General features: G+C 38.3%; 1 protein-coding gene across 18 annotated transcripts in view; it reads right to left on the minus strand.

Annotated features, from left to right (window-relative positions):
- Positions 1 to 16,268, minus strand: part of CDH12 (cadherin 12) — a 646,759-nt gene that overhangs the window by 72,070 nt on the left and 558,421 nt on the right. For all 18 annotated transcript variants that reach the window (XM_068931482.1, XM_068931489.1, XM_068931495.1 and 15 more), the window contains one exon: positions 2,902 to 3,021. In XM_068931482.1, the coding sequence (XP_068787583.1) occupies positions 2,902 to 3,021 (120 nt within the window). The remainder of the gene's footprint in view (positions 1 to 2,901; positions 3,022 to 16,268) is intronic.

A 16,268-nucleotide genomic window follows, 5' to 3' on the forward strand; every position in this document is an offset into this window, starting at 1 on the left:
ACATCAGATATGTGCACAGACTACACTTAGATATGAACAAAGACTGCTTCAAGGAACAGCTGCCTAGGGAAACTCTAGGAGAGGCAGCCGTTGACTTGCTAGACTTGGTAGGACCAAAGCCTGATTCAAAGCGTTATCAGTCCAACAGCACCTCTCCAGTATGGAATGTAGAGCACTTCATGGTCCTGTGAGCACAACAGGAGTTAACTGTTCTGCTCCCACATAGGTGGGCTTACTTTCAGTGGAGGACTGCAAAAAAACAGTGATTCACATCAAAGTAAAGGTTTATCACCTGTCAAGAACAACTTGAGAAAGGAGCATGTGTATAGTCATGTGCAGGCTAAACAAGATCCTAATTTCACATATAAAATTATGGCTTGTGATTTGATCATTACCACTTTACACTGCGATCTTGAGGTTATAACAGAAATTTCCACAAACATAGCAGCTTTTGTGTGAGAGTAGCTAAAAACCATACAGAATGCTTAGAATTGTTAAGAAAGGAATAAAGAAAAAAAGAGAGATCATTAAGCCACTGTATAGATCCTTATAAGATGCCTGCATCTTGAACACTGTGTGCAGCTCCTTATCCTTTGACACTGAAAAGGTTACAGTACAACTGTGAAAGGACCTGAGAAGGAGAAGAAGGATGATCAGTGTTACGGAATGACTTCTGGTTAATGATCTCTTCAATTGAGAAAAGAAACAACTAAGGGAGAATACGATACAGGTCTGTAAAGCCATGGGAAATGTCAAAATAATAAATAGGAATTAACTGTTCGCTGTCTCTTCCAGTATAAGAAGTAAAAGGTATGAAATGAAGCTAAGAGGTGTCAAGTAAGAAGTAAAAGAAGGTAAGGAGCTAAGAAGTAGGAGGAGGTGGTTCTTCACACAAGACAAACTTTCACTGTGGAGTTTGTAGTCACTGGCAGTGCAGATACTGAGGAACCACACAAATGAACCCTACTGAGACGTGGTCAAGTTATGGAGGAGAAACTATTTCAAGCTATTAGTTACATGGACACTGCTAATGACTCAGGAAGTTCCTATGCCACAAACTGCTGGAGACTGGGAGAGCATTCAGGGGTACAACACTAAATGCTTGCCCTCTTCTTTTACTCTTCCCTAGAACTGAGGAGGTGATCACTGTTGGAAATAAGATACAGGGCGGGACGGACCTTTGGTCTGATCCAGTATGGACGTTCTGAAGTTCTTTAAGTAATTACAAGGGAATGTTCCAAATTGTAAATAGAACAACAGCAACCCCAACAAATGCATGCCCATCTGCCAGGAGTTCAGAGTTTGGTTTGTCATTTTGTTTCAGAATGGCCATCTCTTCTCCTTCTGTTAAAAACACTTGAGGCAAGTGTATGGAAAAGGTAATACTGCATAACTCAGACACTCTGCAGCAAAAAACTACTGTATGATCTCCTCAGTTACAAAACAAGGAAGAGGAAATGCTTGCAGATCCACAGCGCTGCCCAAGCAGTCTATATTTTACAGTAAGTTATTAAATAGCATCCTCTGCATTATTATTCAGAAACTGTCATGTTAGAGCCACAGCTAACTCCCATCTTGTGACCTTTCTAATGTAAGACAGCTTACAGCACACTATTGCTGCTCATAGTAGTGTCAATCTATATGCTTTTTCTGATGTAGGATTTTAAGCTTATGCTAGGCTAGCTGTTTCATGACTCTCTTCCTTTACAGCAGTGTCCCTTCTTTTACCACCAAGCTCCACCTGAGAAACTCACGTAAAGTATTAATAAAAAGATGTGGAAACACTGTTTTTTATGATGTTCCAGGGCTAGCAGGGTGCAAGCTGTCTCCTAAGGTCCACTCACTATTCACTACTGAGTAATAGATGAGAGCATGTGACCTTATGAGATACAGCAATTCAAAGTGCAAAAGGGGAAAAGGTTCTTCCTTAGGTACTAGTAACTATTACATTTTTCTTGGGTAATTCATAGTAGAACACGAGTTGTGGCTTCAGTAAAGGTTTTTCTTGCCACTGAGTTCTTTTTCATCCCTCACAAGATTGAAATAAAAAGAAGTATAGTTTTCCCCAGACACTCGTAGAAGTGACAATACAGTTTTAAAAGTAAAGTTACTGACTGCAAATTACAATATGATCTGCTAAATGGAGACACAGTAACGTGCCCTTTGGTGCACAACAGCCTTATGTGGATCTCACCTCCAAATTATTGATTGATCAGGGAGAAAGGTTCTTTAACACACAATCTAACATTAAAGTACAGCTTCACTGGGAGGAAAAACTCTATTTGTTGAAAGGGTCATATTGGCAGTTATCCCTGTAACACATTCAGGATGATGCAGTATGTGACATTCACATGTAGGTTCTTGGTTCCTTATCTGAATTATTAAATATAGAAATCAGAATGACATTTAAAAATATAGCACAAGATACCTATCCCAAACTCCTAAGTATTTCAATCTCTTTAAATGCATTTTTCTTTTCTGCTCACACATCCGGTAACCCCAGACAAACATACTACACCCCAGGAAAAGAAGAGGGCAGGAGATGATTAGCTGTTCCATGGTCCCACATTAACTTTATATAGCAAAACAATCATTGTCAGAGGATTTCTGACTTTAAGTTCAGCAAGTAAAAATACTGAGAAAAAACAATGAAGACCTGAGACACAAACTGAAAACAGCATTCCACTTATTCCAGGATTAGTGGGTGGAGGGTGGAGTTTCTTCTTTTTCTGAGATTGTGCATCATTCAAAAAACAGTCAATAACCAAAACAACATTGTGCACAAAGTTACCCTACTGGCTTTTGGATGTATCAGCACAGTCCATATTTATTCATGGATATTGCCCATATGTATGGAAATCCAAAGTTTAAATCTTCCAGGACTGCTGATAAACTGTTTACCTGTCTTCGGATCAATGGAGAAATACGGTTGCCCCTGAAGAATGCTGTAAACCACTCTAGCGCTGTTTCCATAGGTGGGATCGTCAGCATCTGTAGCCTTTACCTGAAGCACATACGCACCTGCAAGAAATACAGGTAATCAAATTTTCAGTATAAAGCAGTGATTAGGGGAATTTCAGACATCTTAGGGCTGTTGATGGTGGATTCTGCCGTTACTCTTATTTCTCTGTAAACAAGGTGAGAGTAACGCAGTCATCAGCTCCACGTTAGTATCCATGTAGGTAACAACAAAAGCAAAATGGGACGGAAATGAGAGCGAGCCCATCATCTGAAGACTTTTACAAACAAGTTATGCACACATTGCTCACAAAAACTCTTTATTCAACATATATAACAGGGAGGCCTGGGAAAGCTCAATACTAGATTTTGAAAAGGGGATATGCCTCACAGTCCTGTGAAAATGTAGATGTACCTTCACATATGCACACAGACAACAGTACAAGGAAAATATTCTAGTTGTCCTTGAAACAAGTGTTTGGTCAGACAACCTCAGAATCCGCCAGTGAACAAATCTCTAAGTACCTTAAAAAAACCATGTTGAGGTCTTCTAAAGGCAAGCTCCTCATTCATGAGGAGCATATTCACACTGCAGAATGGAACTGGATATTTTGTTCAGTAAGTTGTGTTTGAAATCCAGACTCAAATCTTCTTCCCTTTCCAGTACAGCTTACTAGGAAATAAAAGTACTGTGCAGACAGTACCTCTGCTTGATGCTTTGTTTTCAGGCATGGTTATAGACAATACTCAGCGGAATAGTTTGCTTTATATTCTGACTTACAGGAGACTCATCCCATGGAACAAACAAAACACATATGGAGTCAGAAAATTCACTGTAAATGGCAATTGTCCTACAGAAATTTCCTGTCCTTCCCACTGGTAGCTAAGCAGTTTACCTGCATTTCCCTACTGCCCTATAATGGAAATAATATTCAAACTGTTTGCGTAGTCTCCAGCAAAACAGCTGGCCAGACATCTAAGCTTTCCCTTTATCTTTCAAGCATTAATGTTTTCTCACTGTTTCGTGTAAATGAATGCTGGAATTTGCCACACTGATTTTGAGTGAGTGAGTGGGGAGACAATCAAAATGACAAACAGCATAAAGAGTTTTAAGATATGATCAACATTTGGAGATCACCTGACACTCTTTCAGGACTATCCATGGAATACTGCAAGTGCTTTGAGATTGTTACATATCTGTAATGAAAACTGGAAAGTTTTAAAGAATGTTCACAACCTAAAATTACCTGTGATGGACTTGCCAAAAGTTTATTTCTGAGAGTGCCTCACTGAAAGCTCTTCCATATAAAAGATCCTACAGCTTACAGAGAAATGTAACTTATACATAATTTGCTTTTAGTACTCGTCCAAATATCTCTGTATGAGAATTTGGTGTCAGTGGCACCAAAGGGTTTGAAATTAACAGTGTAAAAGAACTTGCGGCATGAGGACTGGTTTGGCAAGGCTGCTCCTATTACAGTTTATTGCACAACAGAGAAAGAAAAGATAGTCTAAGTGATATTCTTGATCTCTCCTGAAGAAGACACAGAAAAGCTATATGTGTTATTAACAACCATTTTTTAAAGCCAATAGGCTGGTCATGTTTTTAAGTTGAGGGTAAGCTTAGTTAAAGGCAACTTCTAAAAGAAAGGAAAGATTAATAATGATTAAATAAATTAAATAAAATCACAGACAGCAGTTGGATTCAGGCAATCAAAAGCCTGACGTTGCTCTCTTGATTTTTTGGATGTGAAGGGGGAGGAATGATACATTTCAGAGGCCTTAAGATGTTAGCAAAGATCAAAGTCCAAATTCACTATAATAGTTGTGGCAGCAGTGGGTACTCAAACATTTATTATTTATTATTATATAAATATTATTATTTACCCAGATTTCTTTAAATAACACGTAACTCTAACTGGCTAAGTGCTAAATAGTTCAGACAAGCACAGCTAGAGGAATACATTTTCCTACTGGAACGACAGAGAGAACCTATATAGCACCTATAAAATACCTGATGACTTTCAGCTCCTGCCATCCATAAAGAGAATCTACGTAATAGATAGGTAGATTCCCTGTCCTCTGCTTCGAAAACTCAGGGAGCTATAACAAAAACTTCAGTGATCAAGATGGAGAAAGAAACAGTAGCTCTTGATTTTATTCTCCTTTTTGCTCCAAAATCAGAAGTGCACTGCTTATGCTGCCTCTGGACCCTTACTGTTGTGGAAGGAAAAGCAAGATCTGTCCCTTTCTGAACAATTACACTGACTAAACACATCATGCAGAGTTCACCCACTGCACAGCACAACATCGCTCCCCTGTATACACTCAGTTGTCTTTACTGCTACAATATCTTACTATCCCTTCAGCACAAAAAATACAATCTACTTTTTTGCTTTGAAAAGAAATGCTACTTTTTGACATACATAACTGATTTCTTTCCTCCCTGCCAAACTGTTCATTCTTTCACTAGATTCTTACTGTAGGCTGCGGTGTTTTGCTCCGATCTCAAGCAGTGGAGCAAACTACCAAATTCCTAAATGTTGAACTAGAACTGGGTGCCTGAGCGCTCTGGCCGAAAAGCGTGCTGCTTGCTTCAGGACTGTTTAAGACCACAGTCTGTACTTCTGCCAGAAAAAGCAGTCCTATCACACATCCCAAGTCTCCTCTTGGGCCAGGACTAGTATTTCTGATGACACACTGGTAGCTAATTCAGGAAGCCAATTTTAATTTGTCTTCTGAGAATGTGTGGCCAAAATGTTATTGTCATGTTACCAAGACCTTTGTTTTGCACTTTGAAGGGAACAATATTCTGCATAAAAAAATAGGACAGATAAACCAAGACTTCCAAATGAAAGAGCAGAAAGTTAAGCTGCTCTGTACTTATTTTCAAAAGTATTGAGCACCGAGAAGACCTACCAAATTCTGTCAGGATTCAGTGATGTGATGTTTTTGGCAGGTTTGCCATAACACCAGATAATCAACAGAAAACTTTCAAGCCCTGTAATGAAGATGTCCAGAATACTTGAGCTTATGTGAGAGAAATAGCAGATTTGCCACATGAAGGACTGATCATTTCCTTAAGAGGGTGTATCAGATATTTTACGGCTGACTATTCATGCAGACTACCTTTGGACAATTAATGGAGAGAGTTAAAAGGCTCCTAAAGTTAGGCAGTGAGGAACATTGCATGTTACATAACCAATATTTTTGCAGTACTTCATGGACTTTTGGATTTATATTCTTTATGAATTTTGTTTCACTACAGCTCACATGCAAGCTGAAGCCAACACAGGATATCAGTCCATATTCCAGTCTTTTTTTTAAAGGACAATGCTTAAACCTAATACTGTACTGATTTTGAAATTTAAAATCAATATTAGCTTATACTGTGCAGCTGAATTCACAGAAAATGAAACATAAATGTAATTTCATTTTAAGAAAGTTATTTAAGAAGAAAGCATTGTGACTTAAATACTTAAGCTGTTAGTTAAATAGAAACACCAAATTTCTAGCCATTTCACTTACAACACTGCACCTGTATTTATCACTATCTGCGCTTTAGTTTCAATACTTAGAAACTCAGGTCAGGGAAAAATAATTACAGCATACTTTGAGGACAACTGTCAGATGTGCTAGTTTGCTATACAAGGTCAAATTCAGAAGACAGACTTAGCTCTGGGAAAGTTTGTGTAAAAAATGCTGTAATCTCTTCATAGATGAAACTTATATAGACCTTAGCAACTTTTTGCCCTAGCATGAGCTGAATGACTTATTCATTTATTTGTAGAATTATAGCTAAATATCAACTTATTTGTTTATTTACTATTTTACTCTACCAAATCAATACCTAGAATAAATCTGATTTTGACTCATAATTAAATGGCGTTTCATTACTGTTGTTATGAAAGAAATCAAGAAAGAAAAAGGGTCTGTATTTAACAAAAAAAAAAAGTATTTTCTCTCATTATGCCAACTTTTCTGGGAACATGAATAGAGCATTTAAGTACTGTTCAGATTTGTCACACAAGTCACAATAAAAAGTCTTTCAAGTCATACATGATGAAAAGGATACATCAGCACGAAGCTACCCACTGACAGGAAGGGAATTCATGAATACATTTCTCCCAGGTGAAAGAAAACAGAAAACAAAATTGCAACTGATTTAAGACTGAATGTGTACATTAGTAATACTTCAAAATAAGAGAAATTATTACAATATGTAGTAAGTTAACACAAATCAAGAACCACTGACTCAGTAAATTCAGTTGTTTCTCTTAAATTCAAGCTGGTTTAGGTAAGAAAAAATACATTAAGATAGCCAAATAACCTTAAGTTTTCTTGACATGATGCAAGCATTAACGTATATTTAAGATATTAACGTTTGAAATGTTAAATGTTTTAATTGGCAAAATCGGTAATTTCTCATAATAATGAGTTTTAATAATTAATAATAACAATAATAAGTTTAATCTATACGATATATCAGCAGACTGAAACAACAGATATTCACAGCAAACATGCTAATCTATTTTTGCTCATTCAAAGCAAAATCACAGGAGCTGGGACTGGATTTTGGAGGTCACCCCCTATGCCTCTGTTTGTCTCCTAAGCCCTAGCAGCAGCAGCTTATAGCAGCTTTTTACAAAGCAGCAACCAGCTTCCATGCTTTTCCAATATCTCCAGGACCAGTAGACATCTCCTTACCGCTACCCAGGTTTCAGCACTAGCAGCAGTGTCCTCCAGAACCAAAATTATTTTGCAAAACAATGACGTATTGAAGGAGTTAAAATGAGTGCTTGAATGGAGATACCAATGGTGGACATCATTTCACTGAACATTGGACTTCCTCAGGGCAGGCATTTATAGTCACGTCGGGCACCCGTGGCTTCCTGTGCAGTTGCTGGGTGGACACGGGGAGCCTGGCAGCACGATTCATGGCCAAGGACACAAATGTAGGCATGTTCAACACCATAGCCAAATCCACTTTTACTTCTAACATCTCAAACAATAATATGACTTTCCAAGGTGAAGGAAGCAAACTCTAGCCATCAGCATGCCTGAAGATTCAGCAGTTGACCTAGATGCCTAAATATTCCTGTAAATACTGACTCTTAATTGTTTAAAAATATTACTTTAGCTATTTTTATGTATGTGCTTCAGGTGATTCAACTTTCTTATACAAAATAAAGAAGAATTGGTGAATTATAAACCAAGTTTTATTAAGGTGAACACTCAAACTCATATTTTAGCCTGGTAAGTAGTGTGCGCTAAATATGAAAAACTAATCTGTTCCTCAGTGACAGTAATTTCAATTGTATTAATTCATCTGTCAGATCTTCTACAGCAAAAAGATAATATGTAGCACTTACATTTTTATGAGAGATCAGCTTTTTGTTTTTTGTTTTTTTTTAATGTGACTCCGGTTATTCACTAACTTAGGCACATATGTAATTTTCTGAACAGCTTTTCTGAAACTGGCTTCTCATCCCTTCAGTATTATCAAGGACAGTCCATTGTAACTAACAAGTATTCTATTTTATTGCAAAGCATAAAACCAATATATTTTTAAAAGTAGGTCCTGCTACCTAATTGTTTTTTCCAGACAATAATACAGGGCACGATAGCTGTAAGTCTTTAATACACTAAGGTAGTGAGAAAGGATTACATTTATTACAGACTGTTACATTTTAATTAAAATATGTATCTATACTATTGCATGAAATAACCAAATGACCAAAACAAATATAGTATTTTTGCTGTTTGGAAATACCTCTGATGATAGTCAACATTTTAGAAGACTTATATTTTTAATGTTTGATAAGCAATCAATAAATATTTCAGGGATTATAAAGCACAGAAGAATGGAATGATATGCTTAAGCAATTGTTTACTCATGTTCTAGAAGGAAAAGAGGAAGAATAATGAAATATTATCAAGCATTCATATGGCTCAAGAAAGTGGTATGGGATCTTAATGAAGACTATATTTTCTTTTAAATAATACAAATAATATTAAGGATTACCATGTTGCAAATAGTTGTTTTAATCACAGAAATCATACTGGCTTGGATTTTAACCCAGTTGAAGTACAAAGGCATTCCGTAAATACCTGTGAATAGACTACAGATAGTGACTTTTTGTCCTTTTCATCATGGAAATAAGTTTTTTCCATTATCAAAATCTAGAGCGACATCTTGCTGGCTCCAATGACAGCATAGGCTAGTACAAATATGCATAGAAGTAAAGATGAGAGTATAACATATACTTTATACAGGTTTGCTAAATTTGTTTTTCTAATGTTTTGGAATTCTAGACCAGAGAACTGACTGGCTAGGCTGAATTTCTGCTCTTAAACTTGTTTCTTTAAATCAGCACTCAATTGTACAAGTTCTCTCAGACTTCTTATTTTCTTAAAGTGAAGCACATTTTTGGTTGCTTCATTTCTTAATACTCTTTCTTAGGATTTCTTATTGTCTTATGTTTAGTTCATTGAACTGAATAGCATGACCAAGAATTCACAACACTCAACTGGGACTAGATAAATAGGTCATTTCCCTGAAGTTAAAAATGAGAGGCTATAAGGTTAGGCGAATATGACAACAAACTATTATCTAGATACATGATTCCTGCAAAAATAGTATTATAGGCAGTAGAATTGCAAAGACAAAGAAAAAAGGAGGATGCTGTATGTCAAACCTTTTCTCATTAAGACCAACTTTCACTAGGCCTATAAATCCCATAAAGTTACTAATAAATACCAAAATTCAGTTATTCAGTGGCAGTGCATTAGTTTCCACAGAAAGTAAAGGGAACATGCTTCGAGGTTTTGGAGAGGCAAGAGGGGGCTGGATGGAAGCAGTGAAATTTGGGGATAATAGAGTTGTGAGAAAGAAGGGGACAGCAGGACTTCACAGCACTGCGACTGGTTCCCAGGGACTCTGGATGGAGTCTCCCTCACTCTACTTACTCTTGCCCCCAGGGCTCTGCAGTCACTCCTGATATACTTTGGGTTCCCTGGGAAGTATCATTGGTGCCCACACAGATGAACAGAAAGAATTAATATTCCAAGGGCTGGGCAAGCCTTTGCAGTCTCTCCCCAAGAACCTGGATACTTCACCTGTCAAACAGAAAACCTTCCGAGACATCAAGTAAGGTCAGCAGACATCCACACCCTCCTGCTAGAGAGAGTTTCTGATAATTATCACTTTTCTTTTCTTCTCTGTGCAGACACCTGATTGAGGCTAAGCTGGCTCTGACAGAAGGTCGTCTTCCACACATGGTTCCAGAGCACTGTACCTCCTCTGTAACTGCAGAACCAGAAGTGGAGAAAGAGCCTTTGTTGCACTGCTGGAAGTGACAAGTTTCCAGCCTCCTCCATCTTCGGGCTCCTTTGCGGGTAATCTGTTTTTGTCCCTCCTTCCTGGCCATGCAGAGCTCAGTTTCTTGGTTTTGCAGGGTCTCTGCAAGGGCCTGCTGCTCCCCCGTTCATCCTGATAGTATGCATTATGCTCGCCTCCTCATGCAGTTCTTTCACCTGGGACTCAGTGCCTGAAGAAGAGCACACCCACAGACAAGACACTGCTGCCCCACGCCTCAACTCCAGGGAGAGGCACCAGGCATTTCCTCCAGCCAGTAATGTGCTCAGCAGCCTCATCCCTCAGGATGCCTGAGTCTGATGTGCTAAGGACAGTTGCTGAAGCCAGAGACTGCGTGTACAGCAAAGGTCCCAGGACTCTTTGCACCTTGCTGCGACAACTGCTGCAATTTTTGTTAGCTGCCTCTGTTGCACTCTGAAAACTCTGCTCTTGCCTTCCAGCTATAAAGCTGCTTCCCAAGCAAGTGCTGAGTCCTCCCTGATCAGCAGTCAGTTGTAGGACAAGAGGTATAGGCAGTCCCTCAGCAGGAAACAGCCACCAAAGCTGGGTGGTAGAGCCAACAGAAGTAAAAGCCTTCAGAAAACTGTAGAAGCTAATCCTCACCTGATGAGTAGCAGTATTTCCCAAAAGATGATCCCCAAAGGAAAAATTCCCTGGAGAAGATACCTGGAAACTGCTGTGAAAGCTGCTACAACTCTGAACTCAGGGAGCTGCTGCTCCTCTTTTCCTGTGCCCCTGCAATAGGGAACTCCCATGGCCAAATTCTTCCTTCCTGGAAAACAAAAAAAATTCATCCTTTCTCTGACATAACCTTCCTTTCCACACCCTCATCCTGGCAGAAGTAAGCACAGATCTTCTCGTTTGCCTTTCCTGCTGCAGCCATGTCTGCATTCACCAAATAGAAGAAGAGGGAAAAGTCCAGTACTGGGCTCTGTTCCAATGCATTGGATGGAAGATTTGAAACGAGTGTAGCTGAGGAGCCAAGGAAGCACCCTGAGGAGCAGGGCTCTGTGTTCTCTGGCTAGACCAGAGTCTAGCCTCCTGTGACTGCGGTGACTGCTCCCCAAATGCCCCCTTGCTGGCAAGAGCCATGAATGGACTGTAAATGCAGGGAGTGGAGTGGTACCAGATTCTCCATCAACTTGGGAAGAGATAAAGTAGGCAGAACGCCATGCCCCTAAGCAGTTATTACCTACTTGGACTTTGTCTTGACCCAGTTTTGCTCAGCTGGGTCCAGGCTTGCATTTGGGACCCTACTTGCAAGTTACTCTGTGATTTTACTGGCTTCTGCTAGTAAGAAGTGGATATGAACCATCATCACATGTGAAAAGAATCACTTTGACAGAATTTACCTTTTGTAACGGGCTCTGTATCTACAAGTAACCGTACCTCATATTTCCTAGGACCTATTTCTGCTACTCATGATGAGTAAATTTTACTCTCAGAGTAGATGCAACTACTCAGGGGAGTAGATCTTCTGCCTTAAGCTTTCTGTGTATGCTCATTTTTTTCAAACTTATTTTGTTGCAGGGTTAGAGGAGCTGTAACACCTTGTTGTACAACCTCTCCTCTAACACATGCATTCTTTCATGTTTTTGTCTCTCTGCTGGGAGTTGTTGGTGCTTAGTACCTTTGAAAAAAATCAGACAATAGACGATTGGGCAAATATTTTTTATAGGGGCAGCAGGAAGGAGAGGAGGGGCATACGTGCCAGCATAGAAATTCAATACTTTGCAAAATATTCTCCCTAAAGAATTCCCAGAATAGCTGCCCACCACACTGAACAATGTCCATCCTCTTTTCAGAGTTCAAGTAAAAACCCAGTCAACATCTAGCTTTCTTATGTTTGCTTCTTTTTAGAAAAAAAAAAAGAAAATTGAATTTATGACTCACTGCAGAACTACATTGCAATTCAGATCAGGAGATCTTCTGTCTCAATAAATATTCCCCTGACCTGTCACTTGCAGTTTTAGCAAAGCTCCGGTACCGGGAGAGCATGTGCATCTGTAAAGAGAGATGCTGACATTGCCCTTTTGGGGCTTATCTTTTATAGAAAAAATTACCAATAATATGTTCTGAAGATATACTCCTGAAGCTGGCTCCCACATAAGTATTGTGAGGAAGGCATATTTTACTTGGAGAGGCCAGTTTCTAGTTTATGTATTCATGGCTGTGCAGCCCTGATAATAGCACAAGCTTGCTGGCTCCATCAATATCTTGAATATTAGACACAATCAGGGAAGCATGCTCTTCTTCTGTTTTGCATTCCAGACACTACAACGAACATATACATTTTTTTCTCTCAGTTGTCAGAAGTAGCCATGTCCACAAGAGCAATTCCCTGTTGTAATTGATGAAGAATGGCAGTGTTTTGCTAATACCCTTGTGGTGCTCTTAGCTAAAAGCAGCTGTTGCAAGTCTCAGTGTTTAGTGCATGACCAAACCCATTTCTAATATCTCTAGAACAACATTACTTGATTTACACTGCCAACAGTCCAGGGAGTATGGAAGCTGCCATGCAGCACAGTCTTTGTTAAGCTGAACCACATACATCCTCTGGTTTTATCTGGAAAAAGGTACTTCAAGTGCTGAATTTTTTTCCTGGCAAACTGGAAGACATGGTACTGTGAAGAAGAAAGATTTTTTTGCTTCCTCTTCCTTATGCTGTAAATGCTTTATAAAGCAAAACTAAGGATTTAGAAAGAGTCAGCACATTTTATTGCCCACAATGTTTTTGTTTCTCATATCATTTCTTACAAATTAATTAATAGGTCCCTTTCTCCTGGCCATCCCTGACTCCCTCATGGATGATGAGGGAAAACAGGGGAAACCATAGCTGAGGGGTTTTTACATAATCATTTAGCTTGGAAATCAGAAAAGCAATTATTTTCTTTTCCCTTTTTTTCCTACCCTCATCTGTTGGGGTCAGCCAGAGCTATGCCACTAAGGGCAGACAATCCGGCTAAGCTAATAATGACTCTGTTAGCATCACATATTTATTTAATTTATTTATTTTTATTAATTTAGGCTATTTATTTATTTATAAAGACGTCCAGCTGCTTACACAGTCCCAGGGCTGTAATAATGTTTATAGAGTTTGCACTTGTGAAGAAAACAAGGAGCTCAAAATAGCAGCTAATAGGCTATACCCAATATGCACATAAAGAAATAGGTTGGTAAAGTAACTGCTGGAAATCATGCAGTAAGAGAGCAGCACAGGACCCAATTAGCAAATACTAAGTTTAATACAATCCATTTGAGAAATATATCTCTTGAGAGTGATTTTTTTCCTTTTGTTTTCAAGTATGTGGACTATTTTCCTTCCACTGATATGTCAAAAGTTCCTTGTATATATATGCAATTTAGAGGATAGAAAACTCAGCTCTGACTTTTGCTTTTATCATCTTGACAAGAATGATCATTAAGTGATAACTTTTTAGGCCATGACTCAACAAGGACTTGGCCTGCACTACATAATTTTGCCATCATGGCTAGCATGTGGGAGATTAAAAAAATTTAAAAGTACAGCCTCTAGTCATGACAGCTACACTGGCAAAACCCTACTGTAGACATCACTGCGCTGATAAAATCATGCTTTTGTGGGCTTAAGTTTATGTCGTGCAGGGAGGTGGTAGCATTACCTGTACCAGATGAAAAACAAAATATTTCTGATATTAAATGCTGTGTCTGAACCAGAGGATTTTGCCAACAGAGCTACATGAGTTTAGGTGTGCCCTGAGAAGTAAGTATTTACTTCAGTGGAATTCTGAAATAATAGATATTAGCCATACCTTATGCACTGAAATCTTAAGGGTTTGAAGATAAAGGGTACACCAAAGAATAATAGCACAGATAAAACAAATAACTGTAGTTCATTTATTAATCTGAAACTTTAAGTGGTTTCATTGTGATCAAAATATTTTTAGATGCAAATATTCAAAGAAAAGTCTGATTATGATACTCAGTTTGAGGGAAGACAGTGATATACTGGAACTGATGCTTGGCTTTTGAATGCTAATGCAACTCGATGGTTGTACTGATGTTTAGCTGCGCAGCCCTTGTTATTATCAGCTGTGAGTCTTTCAACGACATGCCATCAGTGTAGCGCCAGATGGAAGAGTACCAGGAAAAGGAGAATTTTAAGCAATCCATGAACTAGCACTCTTTTTTTTTTTTCTATATAATAGCTCATTGGAGATTTCAAAGGTGTAGCAAAGGTCTTGAAATAGTGACCAAAAAAGAAAAAAAAAAGAAAAATCTCACCAGAAATGGTGGACATCACACTTCAGGAGAAGCATTTTCATTATTTTACTTTTTAAAGTTTTTCATGAGCAGGAGTTTCGCACATCAGTTCTTCAAATGGCAAGTGATTTATTCAGAATGTAGTAATAGGATAACTTCAGCTTTACACAGGGACAGAAGATAAAATTAGTCTGAAATAGATGTCATTCATATTGAATGGCAGTTAAAAGGACTTTGATTTGATTCCCAACAGATACTAGGGCTGTAAATGGAGGTCAGTTTGTTTCATCTCTTCTTACCAGATGTTGGATATGGTTAAAATAAGTTTATTTAACATTCACTCAGGCGTCCTTATATGAATAAAGTTCAATTCTACACTAGAATTGGGTGAAAATCATCAGTTCTGAATGACAGGAAGGGGTTTGTCAGGATCTCCTGGCCAACTATGTTTGAATGGAGTTATGTTTTTAGATCAGATTTTCAAAACCAAATTTCATGCGATGCTCATGACATCTCAGGAAAAGAGATTTGGAGAGGATGATGACTGAGCACCCACTAACCTTGTTTTGCCTTCATCAGGTCTCTGTTTGCAAGCTTTATTCTTCATCCTCAGATCATTATCTTGAGGATGATAGTTTGAAGTTCACGCGGAAGAGGCTCATCTATAAATTCATTTCTGACTGTTGATTAACAAATAAACTGATACTCAGCTGTTGAAATTTATATAGCAACTTCTTTTACCATTTTGTTCATTTTATAGCATAATGTATTGCACACTTCCATTAAATATAGAAATGTTCTGACCAAAAACAAATACTAATACAGCAATACATGTGATCTTCGATATTTGGATGGCTCAGGGACTGATGATAATCCAATTTTCAGTTTTTACTGGCATAAACCCTATGTGGCTCCACCAGGCATGAAGCTACTTTGGAATACAAGTTGATGAAATAGACCCTCCACTAAAGACTCTGCCAAAATGGCTCTAAGTGAAACTGGTGAGAAAGGATCATCACTGAAGTAGCCCAGAGATGGCTACATATCCTGTCTACCCACAGCTCTGGGAAGCATACATAGAGATCTAGTTAAACCTTAAAACTTCTCCCTCTCGATAGAAGCTTAGAGAGGGGAAGATGTCAAAACCAGATAAAAATTGCCCACGTAGTTAGGCAATGATCTGCCTAACTCACTTGATCTGAAACACAGGAACTTTGCTTCTGTCAAAAACACCCATTTCTGTCTTTCAGTTTTGCATATTCTCCCCCCTTTCAATCTTCTCCATGTTTAATATTAATGCATTAAGTAAGATATTAAGCCTCATTTTGCATGGACCTGTCCACATACACAAGTATCTCAGGAACAGATTACAGACCTTCTACTTCTATTATTACTTCCTACTTACTTAAGTGTTTTTAGCTAAATATCTCATGCAGGATGCAGTATAGTCTTCCAGCTGTCAAATATGTTGATTTTTTTCCTTTAGATTTTTACGAATTTACTTTTCCATTTTTTTCCTATATAAATTTTACAAACCTTTTAAGGGAAAACTTGAATAAGATGGAAACAAAATAGCATGCAAAAATAAGCTCTGAGAGGAACACTGATTTGTACACAAACTAGTATGCAATGTGATATTCTGTGATAGGTGCTGATTTTCTTTTAAATTAATCAGAATATTGCTTTGAAG

The sequence above is a fragment of the Struthio camelus genome, chromosome 2 (genome assembly GCF_040807025.1).
Source record: "Struthio camelus isolate bStrCam1 chromosome 2, bStrCam1.hap1, whole genome shotgun sequence".
Taxonomy (NCBI): Eukaryota; Metazoa; Chordata; class Aves; order Struthioniformes; family Struthionidae; genus Struthio; species Struthio camelus.